This window comes from Monopterus albus, unplaced genomic scaffold, assembly GCF_001952655.1.
Source record: "Monopterus albus unplaced genomic scaffold, M_albus_1.0 scaffold94.1, whole genome shotgun sequence".
NCBI lineage: Eukaryota > Metazoa > Chordata > Actinopteri > Synbranchiformes > Synbranchidae > Monopterus > Monopterus albus.
Genome location: NW_018127974.1, coordinates 2,747,588 through 2,762,592, shown reverse-complemented (window position 1 = coordinate 2,762,592; position 15,005 = coordinate 2,747,588). Strand labels below are relative to the sequence as shown.

General features: G+C 41.4%; 1 protein-coding gene across 4 annotated transcripts in view; it reads right to left on the bottom strand.

Annotated features, from left to right (window-relative positions):
- Positions 1–12,360, bottom strand: part of gphna (gephyrin a) — a 26,684-nt gene extending 14,324 nt beyond the window's left edge. For 2 of the 4 annotated variants that reach the window (XM_020608614.1, XM_020608617.1), the window contains exons 1-7: positions 12,123–12,360; positions 7,446–7,524; positions 6,941–6,998; positions 6,308–6,400; positions 6,004–6,098; positions 5,805–5,871; positions 3,737–4,039 (exon numbers count right to left, since the gene is read on the bottom strand). In XM_020608614.1, the coding sequence (XP_020464270.1) occupies positions 3,737–4,039; positions 5,805–5,871; positions 6,004–6,098; positions 6,308–6,400; positions 6,941–6,998; positions 7,446–7,524; positions 12,123–12,186 (759 nt within the window). In that variant the 5' untranslated portion in view covers positions 12,187–12,360. Of the gene's footprint in view, positions 1–2,081; positions 2,184–3,736; positions 4,040–5,804; positions 5,872–6,003; positions 6,099–6,307; positions 6,401–6,940; positions 6,999–7,445; positions 7,525–12,122 lie in introns of all 4 variants that reach the window. The other 2 variants (XM_020608615.1, XM_020608613.1) reach the window with 2 other exon arrangements.
- Positions 12,361–15,005: the final 2,645 nt, after the last annotated feature.

The window sequence follows — 15,005 nt, the reverse complement described above, 5'->3', positions numbered from 1 at the left end:
TTGTCCTGATGCCTCAGCTAACACTTTAGCATCCTGCGTAGAAGTGATGGCAGTGATATAGGTAGATGCAGTGTTTGAGCTGAAATTTATATCCAAACAGTATATTTTGAATAATCAGTGGTGACAAATACCAACTGTGCACTGCTTGCCCTAATAAATTCAAAACGCTGGAATAAAAACTATTTGGCTTTTCTTAGCATAAGATCAGCGACTACAAACTTCATGTGACCTAAAAATTCCCCACCACATCAGTGTGTGGCACGTTCACACGGGGCAAACAAAGCCTGTGTTTCACTCAGATTTCCAGAGCAAATCCCTGACTGAATGATTATCCCCAGATATGATTTGATCATGCTCATTCTTTTAATTTGGTGCCCAAAATACTGTTTTACTGTAGCCTCCAGTGTTCAGATGAGAAAGAAAATAACTGGAATTACACACTGCATACATACACTAAAGATCTGCGTGGGATTAGGAATAAATAGAATCTACCATTATTACAATCACATGGAGACTCCAGGAGAAAATACTAATTCCAAATGAACAGGGCTTAAGTGTTCACTGTGATGGATTACCTATCTGCAGCAAGCTTCAAGTCTCTGCAAACTGATTTTTCAAATCACACTGGGATGAACTGAAATCAGTCCAAAAATATATGGCATGCTTTGAAAAATTGTTAGCATTACTATTAACCTGGACTGAAATTCATTTGCAAAAACATGCAAACCACCTCTATGAAGGAAATATTAAATTACATCTGATATAAACAAGTTTATTTTTTGTTATCAAGGGTCAAAACCTTGATCAGAACTCCTAATTACTTGCCACCTGATCATATGATTGTGCTCACAGTTGTCTGGAATGGCCCTGGTTAGAGACAGCACTTTACTTTCACACTGCAGCTACATCTTAGCTCTGAGGACCCTGATGTATCTTTCCATAAACTCCTTAAAGTCTTTACATTTACTCATGGTGCGAGTACGTGTTATATATTTTGAGCACTTAAAGCTGCATCATTTGACTTTTTGCACTACTGTGGGACACTGTGTGTCTGTTTATATATCCAGCTGAGATCAAATCTATTTGGAGTCATGTTTCTAGTGACCTGGAAATTTTAAGACCAATATTCATAATCCTTATAGCTCTGTTTTGGTCTCTATCAACTCCCGAGAAATATCTAGCTCTTCAGCTTATAGCTAATGTCATACTATGCTCACTAGTTGCTCACTAACTGCTGTGTGGTGCTGGGCAGGTAGGGTACACTGAATTTATCAGAGCTTTTATGCTGTAAAAAGTTGCTGGCTGTTGATGGAAATGAGGTAGATAAACCAAGACAAAAAAACCCAAAACAAAACAAAAAAAAAACAAAAAACAATGAACTTAAAGATGAGAAAGTTCTGCATGAAACAACAAAGCTGGCAGTGAATTCTCTGTAGGTTCACTGTTATTATAAAAAATAATATTCCAGCTTTGCTGCCCCAGTATCCAAGTGGTTTTGGCAGGTACCATGTATACAGTATATGTACACTGTGTGCGACATCCAGTTTGTCACAGGTCTTCCCCCATCACTCTCTCTCCCTCCATTTTCTGTCCAACTCTCCGCAACCAACTTATAAAACTGTAAAAACGCACAAAAATACTTAATTGCAGCTTTAATTGTACTAATTACACTGTATATTTTTGCTTGTAAAGGTGTTTAACTCTTAGTATAAACTCTGTTACAACATTAAATAATTTCAGTTTTCTCAGTAGCCTAGGTGCTCCCATCTGAAATCATGCTTATATCAACATTTACAACATGTGCTGGGGACTTGAGCAAAGGAGAGGGTGCTTCTCTCTGAAAATGTCTTCATGCATGTGGTTCAGCTTGAAAAAGTTTCATACAGCGACCACAGCTGCAGACACATTTGGAGCCAGCTACAGAGAAGGAAAAACCCAGGCTTGTGTCACATCATCACTAATCAAATTAAGTTAACTCTGTTATCCAAGTATGAAGAAAAGGGGCCAGCAGGGTGTGACTGACAGACATGATCAGCGGACTAATGGCAGGAGGAGGATGGGTGTATGTGTGTGTGTCTCACCTGCTGGTCATGAGTGCAGGAGCAGGTGAAATGAGAGGGGGGGTCAGGTGTGTTTCCAGGCAGATAGGGACCCCCCTTAGCCATGACCACAGCATGACTTGTCTGAGGGACACACAGATGCATGCGGGCACACACACACAGGGAGATGCATGTCAGCACAGACAGCCAGGTGAATGAGATGACATGGTTATGAAGTTACAAAAAGTTCACATTTTTATGAAATACCATCTGCTCCATCAGACACTTGTAATTATTAGGACTCAAACAACTGATGATCTACATGGTCGATATTATCTACATTCAAACTAGGGTTTTAATTTCCGTGTAAGAGTAGGACTCCACCAGATGTTAACTTGTGAGCTGTACCTACTGTAAATATGTTTCTCGATAATGACATTTCACCACTGACCTTTACATTTATACCTGCTATTATTAAGCACTTTCATCATCTAAATTCTGCTCACACTGCATCTCAATATGTAAATTACGTGGGCAGAGCAGCAGATCTGTGACCAAACACAAGGGAAGCGATGTGGCATCCTCCTGAAGGGCAAGGGTCACATGACAGACAAAGGCATCAGTAGGCTACTAGTAGTCTTTCTAAATCTATCAGCAAAAGATGCAATGTGACGACATCTGGCAAGCTGCAGTGTTGGCAGTAAAGAACCTGGTAGATGACTTTAAAATATGAATGGCATCCTGGCATAAGATCAAATAGCTGTCACCATGATATTGTTTTATTACTGTAAAACTCTCAGTATTATAAGCCACTCGGCACCTGAGAATAGTATGGTGATGTGACTCATGGATTTCTTACTCAAACTGGATTTCTGCTTAGCATCACATTGGTTCCAAAAGCAACAGTCCCATCAGTACCAGTCCCTTGCATTTTTTAACACTGCGCTCTTTCGTTGGAATGCCCAGGTATAATGTAAATAATTAGAGCCAGAGGAAAAAAAAAAAGTTCTATGTTGGCTTACCCTGTTGGTCACGTGACCACAGACTAACATATCATAGCAGTCCCCTGGTGCTTCCAAAGCAATGCTGCATCATAGGACTGTATTTTTCATTTGACAAGAGCTGGGTTAAGAGATAGCAGGAAGATGTGGAGTAGGTGACCATCCAGCTTGTTCTTAAAACTGTACTCACACTTTGTGTATTTACATCTGGCTAAAATACAATAACAGTAAAAGCCAGGCCATATGAAGATGTCGTCTAACTCATTCTATCACATTCCATTGGTGATCTTTACAGTGCATTCTTTTGTTCACAACCGGATACAGAATGCATATTACCAGGTGTAAGTGTCACGTGAAAGGGGCCATGATTTAACTAGACTGACTTTCCTCTAAATCTCAAGAATGCTATCAAAAACGGTCTGTCATCCACCAGCAGCACCTTTCCTCAGCTTACCTGAGACTGGTAACATTTTTTATTTGATCGTCAAAGGAATGGCATACTTCTTAAAATTAATTATCACTGCCAATATGTCTTGTACGGTGCGGGGCGGCAGCCTCTAGCATTTTGATAGCAGTTGTGTATAGTAGAGTAGCCTGCTGCTGCAATGACCCATAGCCCCACAGGGTCTTTAAAGTTTTATTTATCACGTCTCCAGTAGAAGCACTGGTCTTGCTCTTGTCCTGCCAACTGGTTACCTTGGCAGCAATAGCAGCTGCGGTGATGTGGGAGGAGCCATGCTGGTGATGGTGGTGGTGGTGGTGGTTGTGTGCATGTCGACCTCTCCTGCGGTCCTCCTCCTCATCATCTTCTTCCTCGCACTGGGTACCACGCTCCATGGTGTGTGTATTGGTGTGCGTGTTGGTGTGCGTGTTGGCCAGCAGGGGGGAAGGAGAGGGCAGCTGTTCCAGGGCTGCATGTGTGGATTTAACCCTGACTGTGGCCTCACGCAGCAGGTCAATGGCATGGGGCAGAGCAGGCAGGATGAACTGAAAACACTCCTGGTGCAAACAACAGAATTTTATCTAAAATCGGTTTTAAAACTCACTAAAGACATATATTCAACAGTTAATTTGTGTGAACTAATCAATTACAAATGATACCAGTTGGAAACAAATATCTGACCTTTTTAAACCCTCATATACTAATCAGCATAATTTCAAAATTCTAAAACAGTTATGTGACATGGATAATTTCATCAAGCAGTTTCATCATTGCAGCAAGTCAGTAGTTTATCTGTTCTGTGCTTTTTATGGTGACATGAAAGGAATATTTTCATTTGGCTGGAGTGGATAAGATGTATTCACTTCCTACTCTGTGATAGTAGCTGTACTGTTTTGGTCTCAACCAGCACCTTGGGAAAATATCTGACTCTAGCTGCTAAATGCTCCATTATTTTACCTGGCTAGTTGCTAACTGTGTTTGTCTGCTGTTTGGTGCTGGACAATGGTACGGTTTGTTTTTAGAGCTGTGTTTTGTGGTAAACAAGATGGGTGAGAGAAGTTACAGTGAACTTTAAAAAGTTAAGAGTAGAATCACTCTGTGGCCCTAGGAGGAACTGCAGAGTCGGATGATTGTATTTGAGCTAATGATAATTCTAGTGCTGTTTCAAAGCTGCCACTGCCTCGTGACTGCTGTGACTGCTGGATGTGTAAACGGACTGGTTGCTAATTAGCCATTTAGTTTTTTTTTACTGAAAAATGTCCTAAATAATTAAAATATCAAAACAACAACAATAATAATAATTCAGCTTTAAGAACATTATCATTTTTATAATTTGAACTTTTTAAACTCTAAATGTTTCTGCATGCATTTATATGTATTTTGGTAGGAAAATACCTTCAATGTAGCAGAGATGGAACACTCAGTGACTACAGCATTAATACATCTCAATACTGTTGGACCCCTAAAATTGGGGTATTATAGATAAAAGAGCAAAAATATATTCAGAATTAGGAGGCAGGATAAAGCAAGTCCCATTTAAGCCTCAAAGCTTTGGAATTTAGCAACAAGATCAATGCCTATGAAATGTTTAAGTCTTAAACTTTAAATTTCAGCTCCTTAACAAGTCAGTATACATCATGATTCCGTCCCACTGGCTTCCGGTCTCATACTTTTATTTTGACACAACTTCCTGTTACAGCCTTATCTCAGCTACGGACCTTTTACTTTAATCAGTACTCATTGTTTTCACTCCCTTATAAGCAGCTTCCTCCCACCAGGAAGCTACCAGATTGTTCTAAACTCCAGTTCTGACTTTCCAGCATTTTCTTGTATCTGATACTCTTGTTCTGACCCCGGATGGCTTGTTTGACCATTGTACCTTGCCTTATCCCCCCAGATTCTGATTGCCTGTTGTTTACCAACCCTTGGATATTCCCTTTCTGACCTCTCTATTGTGGATCCCTCGGCTGTATGTGTTTGCCGGCACTGACCTTGGACTGTATTATCGACCCGATTGTGATTCTGGACTTTTGTACTATTTGTTTTGTTGTTGCAAGTAAAGAGACTATCCTTTACCTTGTTCGTCTGGCATTATAATTGAGTTCACTACAGACACTATTTGGCAGCTTCACTCGCCAAACCTGACAAGTATATACAGTAACTGATAGTAGCTGTAATAGCAACTAACATGTTTTTCAAGTTAAGTTAAACAGGATCTACGTAGAATCTATACAGAGCTACAGAATCTCTTAACAGTGATGTATATCACTTTAACAGGGTAACCCTAAGCCTACACACAGTAAGCACAGCTGGGTAAAGTACCTGAGAGCCCTTCTTGCTCCCTGGCAGGTTGATGATCAGAGTTTTACCACGAATACCACACACTGGCCTGGGAACAATGAAGCAGAAAGCAGATTAGAGCAGAAGAGGACACCACGCACACTGATCTAGTTAGAATATACCCAATTAGTAATGCAGCTGCTGGTGGAGACAGCATGCAGTAAGAAGGTGAAGCCTTCACCTGGACAGCATGCCCAGTGGTGTAACATTGAGTGATCCCATCAGCATGGCCAGTGCCATACCCGGAGCCTCTCGCTCTATCACCTCTCTAGTGGCCTAAAGGACAAACACAAGGACTCCATTTAGACATTTATGACACATTTGTCTCAAATCATTTCTGTTCTGATTTCAAATTTATTCGTCAAGCAAATCCTTAACTAGTTCTAAATTTATTTTTAATCACAGAGTTACTCCTTTTGTAACATACTATTTATTTAATTTCTTCTATTTTTACTTTTGCAGTCAGTGCCAGTAGGTGTCTGTACCTCAGGTGTGACATCTCGTGGTGCAAAGCCAGTTCCTCCAGTGGTGAGAATGAGATTCAGCTCCTGTTCATCGCACCACTCCAAAAGAGTTTCCTGTACACATGAAAGAACACACACAACATTAACATGCATTCTCTTCACATGGAATACTAAGGGCCCAACAGGTGGCTGTGATGGATAAAAACACGTTCCTTCAAGGAAATGCCTGTTTTGCCCTGCTCTAGTGTCCTTAAGCAAGATAGCCCCCACCAGCTCCGAGGTGCTGCTCTATACCCCAAGAGAGGATCAACACAGGAACCTTCTCTCACTGCATTCAGTGGCTAGAGGAGCACTGATTACAGGATACATGACTGGCTATGTGTTAGATGATGCTGCTAATAAGACTTGCGAGCCAGACAGACAAAAACCCATGAGGTAAGCAGGAAAGTATTTGCCACTGTTTTTTAATTCAGTGGTGTGACAACAGAGCTTGTATCTCAGTTATCAAGTGTGTTTTCTTCAATGACAAATTAAAACATTTTGAGTGCTGTGGGGATGTGTGTGAAGTCCAGTCTATTTCTATAGCATATTATTATGTGTCTTATTGCTCACAAGAGATCTGGTTGACAGTGAGCTCAATGGAAGGACACTTACCTTGATTTCATCAATTTCATCGGGAACAATCTTGTAGGCTGCTATGGATCCTCCAAGCCTGCAGAAGACGAGTGTCAGTCAGTGTAATGCCAGTGTGTGTACATAGTATGTCAGCATGTGTGTGTAGACCACAGACTTTTCGTAAATCCCAATTCCCTTATTTTACTGTTCCTTTGTCCTTGATCCTCACTTGACCCAGAAGTTGTTCTGTGCTGAGCGAGGGGCAAGGAGGCTGCTGGAGGAGCCATGGGCGAGGATACACAAGAGCATCCTTCATGGAAGCCTTTTATGAACCAACACCCTTTACAGAAAATCAGTTGATGATTGGACACTTCAGATGAAGAACAAAAGGATGACTCATGTCACGATAAACGTTTTCTCGATTCCTCTCCCCTCACCAATTTTTGCTCATGGGCAGGATTAAGATACAAGGAAAAGATGCAAGTGAGGGGAACATTGGATGCAATTAAGAGACTTGGGATTCACCCCATATGTGTAGACTCACAGTGAGGGATCATGGACCAAGTCCTTCAGGTTGACTCCACTCCTGTCCTCGGCCAAGTTCTTGTAACAGCTGTCACTGACTGAAAGAGAGCAATTCAGGTTACAGAACAGAACATCTCTGACAGCATGAATAATTTTCACTCATTACATATTAAAAATAAAAATGATTGCTGATATATTGGATGTCTACAAAAAGAGTAAAGCCTCAGTTATTATTAGAGACACCTCAGTGTAATTTCACATATCTACACCTAAATATTACCCAGACTTTTAATCGAAGGTTTTGCATCTTTTTCTAATTACCATTTCATAGGCTTTTCCAGGCTGAAACCCCCCCCCCCCCACTTTTGTACCATATTCAAAAAGGTAATGGCACTTACACAATGGTGTTTAAAAGGCACATTGTTATACAGAGTTACATTAGTGTTCCTGTCTCAGCTGATCTCTATTCATCCATGATTTATATCACCATAATGATAATGGAAAAAACACCCTCAACCCAAGAACTGTGTGGATGCTTTGATGCACAAGGTTATAGCAAATCCTTGTTGGGTAGAACTCTGGATAAAGTGAAATTAATATTCAGTAACGAACTAATGGACTTTTGACTGTCAAATCAGACAAGAAACAGAAGTCACAAATGACTTTTGTGTCGACATACAGCCCCATTTCTCAAGCACCGGTACATAAATGGTAAATGGACTGTATTTTATATAGCGCTTTCTCACAGTGTGTTGCACTGGCCAAAGCGCTTTACAGGAGATCATACACCATTCACCCATTCACACACCGATGACGGCAGGCTGCCACGCACCGGCGCTAGTCAAGCCACTGGGAGTAGTTCGGGGTTCAGTGTCTTGCTCAGGGACACTTAGGTATGCAGGATGACCGGGAGTCGAACCACCAACTTGCTGGTCAGGAGACGACTGCCCTACCTCGTGAGCCACAGCCACCCAAAAAAAAGTCTTCTGTTGCCAGGCATTTTAGTGCCTTTAAACATACAGTTAGTGATTTGCATTTTATGGACAGAGGTTATTCAAGTTTCCCAACAAGGAGGCAACCGAGGAAAAATTAATACAAAGGGACTGTTTATGGATTCATCATTTGGCACTTTAATGCCTTCTGGTTTGAGTGATGAATTCAATTTGTCTTGTTTCTTATAACATTATTTGTTGTGATATGTGTGCATGCCTAGTATTTTTGTTGGTGATCATGTGATTTTCGGGTCCCCGCACTGGATACATTGTTGTGCTTGACTGTGTTTTTTAGTTCACTTGTACTTGGGTACAGCATTGTTGCTGTCTTGCACGCTGAACAAGAGGATGTCCCGAAACGTCCGTGGAGTGTTAAGAATAAATAGTTAACTTATTGGAGTGCTGTCATCTGTCACTTTCTGCTGTTCCCGTTAGGGATCGCCACAGCAAATCATTACACTGAGGATTCGCATGTTGAAATTTGGCACGTGTTTTACGCCGGATGCCCTTCCTGACGCAACACTGAATCGAACCCGGGCCGCGTCATTATATAACCAAAAAAACATTCTGAATTGCTTAAATAAAAACCTGAGATTGTTGACTGATAGAGATTATAAACAGGGTGAAACAGCTGGCATGGCTCTATCTATAGGTCTGGAAGTAAAGACTTAACAAAGACGATATAATGTGTCAATTAGTGAGCTGTAGGTAGGTATGCCTTGTATTTAGTACACAGATGTGGGAGTGGTACTGATCTTGGCAAGAACTTTAAATGCAACCCAGCCCGAAAACTCAGAGATTCAAACATGCATTACAAACCTGTATTAACACAGTGTTAAAAATAGTTGATCACCCGGAAGAGTGTGTGAAGAGAGGAATACACCGAAACTGTGTGCCACATCCCTATCTTAGCAACAAACTGAACAAACTGAAAACACAAGAAAACTGCAACGATATGCAGCTGTGACAGATTTCTGTCCAAAGCCTGAGATTCAACTATGAGGCCTTTTGGCTTCAACCAAAGGTCAGATATATACTTTTATCAATACACTGACTCAATTGATAGGGTGAGATCTTATCTATGTGACTTTGCACAATGTGCTACTTTTTGAAGCCAGTTGAACTTGCCTTCTTCCTCTCCAAAAACTAAGATTATACACAGTGGCTTCAGAAAGTATTCAGATTCCTTCACTTTTGCACATTTGTGTTGTACTTTTACACAGTTCTCTACAATCAATAACCTGTAATAACAAATTAAAAAAAAAAGAAATGTATTTACATTTTCATTAAAACTCAAAAAATGAAATATCTGGTTTAAAAAAGTTTTCTATTAGTATTTTATTAAGCCTTAATCCAGTACTGTGTAGAAGCCAGTTTGGCAGATCCAGCTTTGAGTCCTCTTGGGGAAGTCTCTACATGCTTTGCAAGCCTGTACAAGCTTTCCGTCCCTCAGTTCTGACCAGCCTCCCTGTCCCTGCCCCTGCTGCCCCATAGCATAATGCTGCCACCACCATGCCTCACCATAGGGGTGGTACCAGCCAGGTTATGAGCAGCGCCTGGCATTCACCAGTCCTAATGCATGGAGTCCTTTAAGTACTGTTTGACAAACTCCAAGTAGTTGTCTTATGTCTTTTCCTCAAAGTGGCTTCCATCTAGCCACTCTACTATAAAGGACTGACTAATAAATATCTGCTGAAATGCTTGTCCATCCTGCAGACTCCCATCTCTGCGGAGGCTTCTGAAGCTCATTCAGAGTAACTGCTGGGTTCCTGGTCACTTCCCTGACCAAGGCCCTTCATGCATGGTTAGCCAGCTTGGTCAGACACCCAATTCTAGGAAGAGTCCTGGTTCAAAACATCTTCCATTTCATTGAGGCCACTGTGTTTCTGGGAACACTCAAAGCTTTAGAAATGGTTTTATGCACTTGTCTTAATCTATGCCTGCCTCATCACAATATCACCAACAGATAGGCTATATAATCTCTCTGAATGAATACAGATGGGTGACAAATAAAAGAGAAAACACAACACAAAGTCTCTTAGTAAGATATTGGGCCACCACATGCCACCAGAACAGCTTCACTGCACCTTGGCACTGATTCTCCAAGTCTCTGAACTCTACTGAGGGATGAGCACTGTTCTTACAAAAGATATCCCCTCATTTGGTGTTTTGATGATGGTGGTGGAAATGCTGTCTAGAGCTGTTTCTGTTATTTAGCCTAGCCTCACGGATACACAGTAAATGGGGTGGACAAAATAACAGAAACACTTGTCAGTACAACACAAGACAATTCAACAGCTGCACAAACTATATCTGTCAAAACGATCATACTGTTGAACTAACACCTCTCTGAAATGGTATGGTCAAAATCTGAACATCATCACTTTCACTGGGGGGATTATATTGCAGGAGTGTATAAGACTACATTAGTTATAGCAGTGTACCCGATAAAGCCACAACTGAATGTATGTAACCTAAAGCTAAGGTTAATCGAATTTTCTAAACCTGTATTTGACCTTAAACCTAACACAAAACTGTCCTGTTAAAATGTATTACCTATAACTTTGTCAAACAAAACACACACATTTCCACAAACATCACGTGAATGTTTGGGGACGTGTGTCAACATGTGACGGGCGGTTGTGGTTGCCAGTTGCATGGACAGCAGTAGGACTGGCTGCTGTTAGCCGAAATGCTAGCTCATCAAACCACGACACACATCCCAGTCTGCTGCTGGCTCGCATCCTCTTAGCATTTTTCTCACGTCTCCCCCTGCCTAGGCAAGAAGGCAGCAGCACTGTCACACGACTGTGTGCTGCTAGTCCCAGTCCTCCTCTGCACGACTCAGGTGAATATCTGCTGAGCTAATTAGAGAAGCTGCTCAAACAATCTGCACACAAGAATTCATTTCGCCTTCGCGCTGCGCCTTGTCTTCTAACTAGCTTTTAATAACGATAACCAAACGAACGTTTTATGATTGATAAATGTACTTTTCTGCAACAGAACATACACCAACATTAAACGTAAATGAAATGGCTGTCAACAAAGCCATACAATAAATGTTGGTTAAAAGCAGTCCCAGTAACAGCCAACATATCTATGATCTGCAAAGAGACATGAATAATGCAGCTGATATAGGCTCGGTAGCGCTACATTGCTAGAAAATATTACGTTCCCCTGCGTCAAGGTTGCAACATACAGCACAACAACAACATCGGAAAAATGGCGGTTTGCTTTCAAAATAAAAGCGCCAATTTTAGTTAAAAACTCATTGCAGCACATGCTCGCCTAGGAATAGCCCCCTAATTCTGAAAACCTTTTGCTGGTCATCGTTTTTACCTTCTCCCATTTGAAGCTAAATAAAATAGCTGTACTGTCGTGTAGATATCTAGTACAACACTGAAAGTGACAGCTAGTCTTCATATATATATATACACGTTTTACAGTTGAACACAGAATTACAAATAACGCTGTTTCAAAGCAAATTCCACATCTGTCCGACCTGTCAAAGGGCGGGCAGCTAACGTTAACGTTAGTGCAATGACAGTCAACGGAACCGGTTAGCTTACTAGCTAACGTTAGCTCGCTCTGCAGCGAAGATAGCCCGTATCGTGACACCGACGTGCACAGGCAGCCTACGGCCAAACGACACAGACATGCGTTTAAGGAACCCTTTATTGCGTTTTATCAAACAGTCTCCTTACCCGTCAGAATGCCCACTCGGGTCTGATGGTCGTGGTTAGTGAGCACCATCCCGTCCGCCGCCATGTTTACAACCTCTGTCTGCACTGTGACTGCACATACGTAGAAACAGTTTGGTGGTGTGCGGGCTGCTGCACCTCTGGAGGACGTGTGTGCACGCGCGCGCGCATGTATGTACTTGTGTCCTTTGGTGTAAATGTCCTCCAGCTAATAAATGCAGATTTTTTGACCGCCGCAAAAAAGCTTGGTATAGTCTGAAAGCTCAGGGCTAGTATTTTATGACAGCTCCACACAAGAGTTAGATGATCTCTGTGTAAAATACATTAGCTTACATTGACCAAATATTAGTCATCAGTCAGTTCTCCATATAGGACCAAATGTAGTTTTTTATGTAAAATTAAGCAGGAAATTCAGACAGTGGAACACGTTTCTCACAATAGCAGCAAAGTGTCTTCACCATAAAAAAATTTGGGCAGCAGAGTGGAACGGTGGGTTTAGGTTCCAGGTTCGAGCCCCAGCCGACCCGACGCCTTTCTGTGTGGAGTTTGCATGTTCTCCCCGTGCCTGCGTGGATTCTCTCCAGATACACCAGCTTCCTCCCACAATCCAGAGATCCTTAGGCTGATTGATGACTCTAAATTGCCCCAAGGAGTGAGTCTGAGTGTGTGTGTGGTTGTCAGTCTCTAAATGTCAGCCCTTTGATAGACTGGTGACCTGTCCAGAGTGTACCCCGCCTCTTGCCCAATGTCAGCTGGAATTGGCTCCAGCCCCTCCGTGACCCTCTTCAGGATAAGCACTATAGATAATGAATGGTTTTATATAGCACTTTTCTACACATTGATGCACACTCAGAGTGCTTTACACTATTTCCCATTCACACAAAGGTTATATCAAAGGGAGCAACTGGCGGTTCAGTGGCGTGATCAAGGATACTTTGACATGCAGACTGCAAAAGCCTGCTATCAAAACCACCAACCCTCTGGTTAGGGGACCTCCTGAGACACAGCTGTTTAAGGGGGGCACATAGGGCTATTGAAAATCTTGGGGTGGCACAAAACAACACATATCAGATTTCATGCACAGTTTCAGGAATAAGTGGTATAGATAATGGATGGATTTTTAAAAAATGGAAATGTATCCTCATCCACATTTGACACTTTCTGAGAAACTAGGAAAAGTGGGCTAGGGTCTGTTTGCCATACCACAGCACAATATAAACTGAAATAAAAGTGTTTGCTGGTTTGTTGTCAAATTGTCCCATGCAGACAAGTGACAAAGAAAAAAGAAGATTTCTGCAGACCCCTCATATCCTGGACACAAACTGTTCGAACTCATCTGCACTGGATGGTACTACAGGACCTTGTACACCAAAACAACCAGACACAAGGACAGTTTCTTACCCTGTGCCAACATTCTTTATAGCAGCTAATCCATGTATTGTATGTAAGACAGGACACATTAACCACCCAATTGCAATAAATTGTAAATATAACTTGTATAGATAAATCTGAAAGCTCTTCTGCTACAATGTATATACAATTTTTAATAGATTGTTTCTCTTTTTTCACTATTCTCTCTTATTCTTTCCTATTTTAAATGCACATAGTTTTTAAAAAAATTTTGTTGCCTTACAAAAGCACATTGAGAGCCAAATTCCTTAAACATACTTGGCCAATAAAGCTATCTGTGATTTTGATTCCGATTCTGTAAAATCTGATCAAATGAGTGGTCTTTACCAAGATGACAATGCCCTTCTCCGTAGGGCACAAGGGGTCACTGAATGGTTTGACCCCTCATGAAAATGATGTGATCATATGTTGTGGCCTTCACAGTCACCAGATTTCAACCCAGTTAAACACCTATGGGAGATATTGGATCGACATGTTAGGCAGTGTCTCCACCACCATCATCAAAACACCAAATGAGGGAATATCCACCTTACTAAGACACTTTATATTGTTTTTTTCTTTGTCACTTTTCTGTATTTTATATTATAGGCCTTTACAAACCCCAATTTCATAAAAGTTGAGGCATTGTCCAAAATGCAATAAAAACTCAAATCTGCGATTTGTTAATTTGCTTGAACCTTTATTTAACTGACAAAAGTACAGAGAAAAGGTTTTCACTGATCAACTTAATTGCATTTTGTAAACATAAACAAATTTTGAACTTGATGCCTGCAACACGCTCAAGCACAGTTGGGACAGAGACTTTATATGGCTTAAAAGTTTGTAGAACATTTCAGTAACTTTGTTCTGGAAGATTCCAAAATTAGCTGGTTAAGCGAACAGATGAGGGTATCATGTCTGGGTATAAAAGAAGCATCCACCAAAGGCACAGTCTTTGTAATCAAGAGTGGGTCATGGCTCACTACTTTCAGTCAATTCAAAAAGAATAATTCTCACCACAAGGTTGCGAACAGTTTAGATCTTTCACCATCTATAGTAAATAATCCTGTGAAAAGATTGAGGGAATCTGGAGAATCTCAATGCATGAAGGCTGAGGGTGAAAACTACTGTTGAATCTGTGTGACCTTCGAGCCCTCAGGACGCAATGCATGATGAATGCAGCCACGTGGACTCGGGAGAACTTCTGAAAGCTGTTGTGTCTTAACACAGTCCAGTGCTGCATCCAGAAATGCAACCTGAAACTCTGCTACGCAAGGAGGAAGCCATACATCAATTCTGTGTAGAAAGGCTGCCCAGTTCTCTGGGCCTGAGCTCAGATGGACCGACAGGCAGTGGAAACGTGCTCTGTGGTCAAATGAATCCATGCTTCAGCTTGTTTTCAAGAAACTCAGAGGTCGGGTGAAAAAGACCATCCAGACTATTATCAGTGAAAGGTGCAAAAGCCAGCATCTGTGATGGTGTGGGGGTGCATCAGTT